Raw genomic sequence first — 7,253 nt, forward strand, 5'->3', positions numbered from 1 at the left:
GAGAGAGGGGGGGGGGGGGAGAGATTTAAACACCTTACTTACATTTTTTTAGCGCGTTTTTACAATTATTAGATGCAAAGATTAACTTCGAGTCACTCGGACCAATTTTACTATATAAATCATTCATCTATTGAACGTTAATAATTATCGGTAGTTACGAAAGCAGTCTATACAATTTTCAGTGCGCACGTTATTCGTATGATATTAGTAACGTGGGCGTTACGATGATCTCAGTTTTCAGCTATTACAGACAAACGTGTCATTGATCATTGTGAGCCGTTTATCTGCTTTCTATTGCGCGCTTATCGACGTTTATGACACCGTTCCTTTAAATAAATTATACGTGACTATACACGTTACTGTGCAGAGAATCTCATGACGCGCTTAACGATGAGCATGGTTTTTAATTTCATATTCTGAGAGATTGAAGCGTTGTTGTAATTTGTTCCCCATCGACTCTCGCGAATTTTAATTGAAACATCTTCTCTTGTATCTAATTAAGAGATAAAAATTCTTTTTAATATACCTAATAAATCTGTCTTAGCCCATCCCTCTGCTGTTACGACGCTAATATTATCATGTAGTTTTTATGAAGAACGTTAATCACGTTTGTTAATCACATAACCCGTCATTAATTTGTCTCTGCTCGAATCATGTCATCGTAAAAGTGGCAGAATAGTCAATAGAAAATGTCAGTCAATCACGTGCTGGCAATAAACTAATTTACAGCGTGATGTCACACGTTCGAAGCTGGCACGCGATCGCATTAATGGAGCGTGTAGTAACGCGTGTCAAACGTTAAGTAGCTCGCGATCTTTTCCAGCGAGTATTAGCAATTATAAAACAATTATTAGCAATTATAAAACAAAAAAGCATACAACTGTAAAGTTATTTAATCAGTGTTGGGATTCATTCTTAAGATGTTTTGCGCTCATATTGAAGTAATGTTGAACGCGAACACGTCGTTGACCGCTAATAACTTTTCCTTTCTTCACAGTGACGCATGTCGTATTGTATCACGCTACGCGGACAAGAGCTGAAATATATCGTTGAAGTGAAAACAAAAAGCATTTTTGCTGTAATGTGGTGCGATATCTTTTACATCGTCCCGCGTAGTGACCATTTATACTATGTCATCGGATGTCATCAAAACGGAAGGTTAACGATGATGAACGCGGCGACGCGTTCGGTTTGAGTTACACGAAAACGTGATGTCACTCACTGCAAACTGGAAAACGCACTGTTGTTCAATAGAGCGAATAAAAGTTACGTAACCGCATTGAAATGACTATATTTTTGTTTTGGCACGCGCACACGGAGAAAATGTCGTAGTAAAAGTTATAACGAAATTTTTGTATTACTGGACTATACAGAATTATGAGTAAAATTACAATATATTCACTAAGAAAATGTTATGCATGTCCGATTTTCTATTGCAAAATTGTTGTAATTATTTGGATGTTTTTTATATCGTATGGCAAATAAATTGTCAAATTTACTGCTTTTGTAGTAATTTATATTACAATTTTTGTATAATACAACTTTACAATTATTGTGAATACAATTAACGTAATTTTTACTACTACTACAATTTTCTTTCTATGTGCATGTGTTATCGGAATATTATCTCTATTTTGTATATTCGCAAAACCATAATATTGCATACGTAAACATTTGCCATAAATACACGAGATTATATGAGCAGTATTTTCTCAGGAATTAATAATTTGTGGGAATAGTGTAACAAAACATTTTAAATGTATATATTATTGATTACGATGTATATCAAAATAGGCGAGTAATAATACCGATTAACGATTTTTAGGAGGTTGTCAGAAAGCAGGAAATTAAAAACGATACATTTGTTGATCTCGCGTAGGATATTCTTTGTGCTTGTGACACAATGGAGACACAGATTTTATAGTTCCCGTGCATTTGCAATTCCACATTATTTATTTGAAATTCATCTCCGCATTATCCGCGCGTGGTGAAACTAATCACGTGAATAAAAGAGTAGGAAGAAAGGTGTGACGCGTCCTAAAGTAGAATACCATATCTTCGACTTCCGCGGCATGAGCGTGTAGGTGGAACTATTTTACATATTCCGCGGTATGCGTGAAAGATTTAAACGGGCATATTTCGGGAAATATACGACGATACATTTCGAAATATCGAAATCGACGGTGGGTGTAACTTTATGGTGCAAGTCGCACGAGAGCATGTGTTGTCTTTATCTCGGGTAGATCCACTTCACAATATCTCCCGCCACTATCGCGTCTTTCATAACGGTTTCTTTGCGCGATCGAATATTGTAAAACATATGATACAAAAATTATTATCAATGAGAACATCTTTGTATTGTGGATGTTACTATATTTGCAAAGCTGTTTAAGAGAAAATTTATGCAACGAGATATGTTAGACATTAGATTATTCGGCGCTTCGTCACACGTCTGCGAGCTCACAAAGCGAGAATTGAGCCAGGCTATAAATCATTCCGCAATGATTCTCTTCTTCGGACGAACAACAGGAAAGCTTTATCGTTATCGCAACAGCAGCAGACTCTCTTCCCACAGTTTGTGGTCGGAGCTTATATATTGCGGTCCGCTTTGGTGAATTATTTCGTAACATTGTCACTTGAAATAAATACCTTTGTCACTGTTAATGATTTAAGGCTGGAAGGGGTTTCCTTTATACGCGAATTCCCCGATATTCCTCTGTTTTACATTTGCTTTCAATCTTCCTGCGCCTCTTAATATATTAATATAACGCGAGAGGAACTTCTCAACTTACTTTGCACTGATAATATAATAAATTCCGACGATCCCACGAGCCACCAGTGAACATCTAAACAAAACGTAGCGATATGCGAATCGATCTCTTCTGAATAATTTAGTAATAACAACCTACGCGAGAGCGAATCTCCAGCCGAGCTGTTGCGTTGTCCTGAAGACAAACGGATATCAGAGCTACAAGTCGGGGAGGTGTTAGAACAGGATAAAGTCGCATATTTTTACTTCGGAGGTATTTGCATATAAAGCTTCGTCTGAATTTTGAAAACTCGAAGCGAGAGAAAATATTGCGCAGTGACTCGCGTGGGCTCTCCCACTAATCATTTGCATGATACTGTTATTTCATAGAATCAATTTTATGTAAAGTAAAGACGATTGAAGCAAATAAAATGACGAATAAGTGCAGTAAGATGAAAAAATATTGTGTATATTTAGGCGAGATCTACTTGAGACTTTGCATTTGTTTCATTCTGCTGGTCTAGCAGAATCTTTCTACTGATGTAACAGAAGTTGGTGTTTGTTGTGTATTTCCTGGTGTGCGTAAAATTTCTACATGATGCAGTAATCGGAATGTGGACGACATTTCGGTTGGCTGCACGCTGAATTCTCACGATTCTGAATGACTTTTGTATAATAGCGAGTAAACGACGCGCGCGTGTGTACGTGCCTTCGTCTGAGCGGATAAAAGGCGCATAAAAGTGAAGACCCATTGAACTATCGGTCACTACCGATCCTCCCCTATTGTGCCGGATACTTTCTTTCATGTTTTCCGCAACGAATGTGGCCCCTGGCCGGGCGTCGAAATCGCCCACATACTTGTCTACCAGGTGATTTCAACGATACCGGCAGGTACAACGGAGCCCCCCTTTTGTATAAATTACCATTGAACATTACAACGTCCATATTATTACACATTATATAAAAGTAACAGAATACTTTAAAACTTACACAAACGAAACGTTGAAATTTATTCTATATATGCGTGTATTGTCGTATAAAATAAATCTTACATAAATAATATGACATTGTGTTTGAGCGGATAATATAAAAATTGTGTCTTTACTGTTATTACAAATACCCTTCACGAGATCAAGAAATGTATACCTCTTTTACGATAATTTTCTTGCTTTCTGACACTCTTCCAGCAATAGTTAGTCAGTATTATTATTTATCATGACATTGCCCCTGGTAATATGTATTTAATCAAGTAAAAAAAATATTATGTTATACCATTTCCACAAATCACTAATTCCCGTGAAAGCACTGCCCATAATCCCGTATAACCTTCCGCAATCCGCGTACTGCACCGACAAGTCGTTCTGGAACTAATCGTTCATTTAATCCTGTTGTCTAAGAGAGTACGTTCGAAATGCTTAAAGATTTAGCGTGAAGAGTATTAGCGCTTCGTGGTATTACACGAGCCGGCCTGGAGGAGCTCGTACCCTGTGGTCAGCGTGTAAATACACGCATCGTCATCGATTAACCGGAATGCCGTAACGTCTATTTTGCAACAAGATTATGTCAAATAGCTGCAGTTTCAGGCGCTCAGGTTACACACGGCGCTCACAGTCACGCTGATGGGTGCTTTCCACGCGGGCTCTTACATTACTATCGGCTTCACGCCCGATTTAATCATCCGCTACACATCGCTCGATCTTTCCCCCGATCGTTCCACGAACCGGTTTGTTCCGCGCCACGAAATTTTGTGATAGTTAAGTGCATATTGCGCTTATACCGGAAATCATGATTACATTCGTCATCTACCTCCCGTGGAGCTCAGTGAGGTCCCGATGTTAACCTTCTATTGACTTCCTGGATTTCTTCATAACAATATCTTTCGCGTAAATAAATATATTATGATGTAAAAAAAATAATTGTCGCGCGTTTTTATTTTATTACACGCGAACTGAATTTTTGGAGATATTTCTTCCTGGTTTATATATATATATATATATATATATATATATATATATATATATTTGCTTATTGCATATATATAATATATATTTGCTTATTACATGTTGGGATAACTTTCTTGAACGTCATATGCGACAGCACATAGTTAGCCTATGTACCTACGTTCCATCTTGGAGATGATTTATGGCAATTCAATAACTCCTCAAGGCATAAGAAGGAATTTGAATGTCATCTTGAATATTTCTCGCTCCAATAGGCACGAACAATACGTGCCAAGTCTGTAGCGATATGCTCTCGGGAATAGAAAGCAACAACCCTTTCATCAGTACTTTGTGTGCTGTATGAGTAAGGATTACGAAAGAACTCCAGAATAGCATAAATTTTGTGTAATAATATAGACTTCACTCTTACTTCTATTACTGCAGTTTTGTATTGTATTAAATAAAATCCAGGAAAGATTTATATAGTAATAAAGTTCAAAATAAATATAGTAGGCATATAAAAAATATAAAATTTAATTCAAATTTAATTGTAGGGGAGATCGGGGCAAGTTGGTCTAAAGATCACGTTAGTTATGCATTTGTTTATATATTTATTGTAAAAGCAAAAATGACAAGAGGATCGCAAAATATTCTTTTTAGAACTTAGGAAAAGTATCTATGTGCTACAAAGATTATTTTGTGATTCCTTTTTCATTATCATGTTTACAATAAATACGTAAATCAAATGTGTGGCTAACATAATCTTTCGGCCAACTTGAGCCGGTCTGCTCTATGTGGTTCTACAAAATGTTGAAAATCCAAAGGAGAAAAATTGAATTATCTTTTTTAGCAATAAAAGAAATAAAAATTCAACTGATCTAGCGTAAGACAGACTGTATAATCAATTATCTGTTTAGAAGGAAGAAGAGTGGGAGTTAATCTAAGTCAAAGGTATAAACGAAGTGTGATCTCATGTCACGTGTTTGCACTTATAGTCTCAGAACCGTAAATAGATGCTTTGTAAAATAGCGTAGAAATTCTGACTTCTACAATAGATAACTCTTACGAAGATTAATCACGTTCCTCGGCACGCAAACGTTTGATGATGACAGCTGATTCCGCGAGGCCGTAGGAAGTAGACTGGTGGGAAATAAACCGGTAAAAACTATCAAGATTCTCGTGCTAAATCATCGAGTAGGATATTACAAAGGAAGTACTGAGCTAAAGAGTACTCTAAACTTCCTGTTAAGGGAGTATGGAAGAGTGCTGAGAAGTGCTAAGGACGGAAGTATTGATATATGAAGAAAAATTGTGACAGGTAGAAGAAACGATGTAGTAAGTTGGCCCAACTGGCTTGGCTTTGAATGTAGACCATAAAATTCTTAACTCCGACTGATGATGTAATAATCCCGAAATCTAAAATGGCCGACCAATATGGCCGTCGAAAATGCAAGAAGCAGTCAAGTGGAAGTTGTCTACCGCAATTTCGCGACTGACATCGAAAGACGCGTGAAAAACTCAATTATTCTTTAGAGAGATGTGATGATTAAACATCTTTCTCTACAGAGGAACTTTTCTGACCAACGTTGCCATCTACGTACACTAAGAAATGGTTCACGCGTCTACCATGATGGACAGCAGTCTACACGAGAGATGGTCAACGCGAATCAACTTACATAGACACAACCCACACGTCCGATTATAATCACGACCGTGACATTAATAACTCCGCAATGAGCGGTAATCCGATGAATGCATAACAAGGCCCATGAAAACACATTATGACCCTGTGCTACACGTTGTTACATTCACACTTGACATCCAGTACCCCGACATCCGACTCATGTGGACCGCGACTGACGTTTCGATCTCACCCCACCATTTTGAGCCCATCGCGCGCGGTCCAGTCGGTCCGATCGGCCGATCCGATCTGCACCCCCTGGCGCTCACGACGATCGACCAAGCGGCCAGGTGGCGCAACCCTCATGCCGGACCATCGCTTGATCGTAACTCCTGTACCCTTCGCGAAAACAAAAATGACGAGGGGGTAAGGCCGGTATGTACCCGCGAGGCGCGATACGTATTTCAAGGACGTGCGTGTTACACTCACCACAGCTTCGGCGAGCGGTATCCACGTGGCGGCGAGCACCAGTAGGGCAAGGACGCAGGTGACTCGCAGGACGACGGGCGGCATCGGCCGCGAGATGCCGCGGCCCGCGTCGTCGGTGGTTGACGTTGCCGCGGCCCTGGGCCGCATCGTGCTAGGTCCTCCTCCTCTCTCTACCACCTTCGCTTGTCCTACGGACGATTCCGAGGGTTCTCTCTCTCTGCTACCGGTCCTTCCTGCGGCCGTTGTTCCTCACGGCCCCCGAGGTGAGCGGCGCCCAGAGTCCTGCTGCTGCCTCAACGGCAACGTGCGGCAAGGCAGTATCGCGCTGGCGTGCGCGCAACCGTGCCGTTAAGCTCGCCGGTCAGCCTGTCGACGCACCGCGTGTCGAAGGGCCAGACAGACGGCTCGGTTGGCCCGTCCTCCTGATCGCTCGGCTCTACACACAGACGGGAGT

General features: G+C 40.0%; 1 protein-coding gene across 1 annotated transcript in view; it reads right to left on the reverse strand.

The window, feature by feature from the left end:
- The window catches only part of LOC116845423 (collagen alpha-5(IV) chain), a 57,716-nt gene extending 50,770 nt beyond the window's left edge, over positions 1 to 6,946 (reverse strand). Inside the window, exon 1 of the mRNA XM_032818083.1 lies at positions 6,800 to 6,946. Coding sequence (XP_032673974.1) covers positions 6,800 to 6,946 — 147 coding nt within the window. The remainder of the gene's footprint in view (positions 1 to 6,799) is intronic.
- Between the last annotated feature and the right edge of the window lie 307 nt (positions 6,947 to 7,253).

The sequence above is a fragment of the Odontomachus brunneus genome, unplaced genomic scaffold, assembly GCF_010583005.1.
Source record: "Odontomachus brunneus isolate Ranch 3 - 2012 unplaced genomic scaffold, Obru_v1 Obru_scaffold_052, whole genome shotgun sequence".
In the NCBI taxonomy this organism is placed as follows: domain Eukaryota; kingdom Metazoa; phylum Arthropoda; class Insecta; order Hymenoptera; family Formicidae; genus Odontomachus; species Odontomachus brunneus.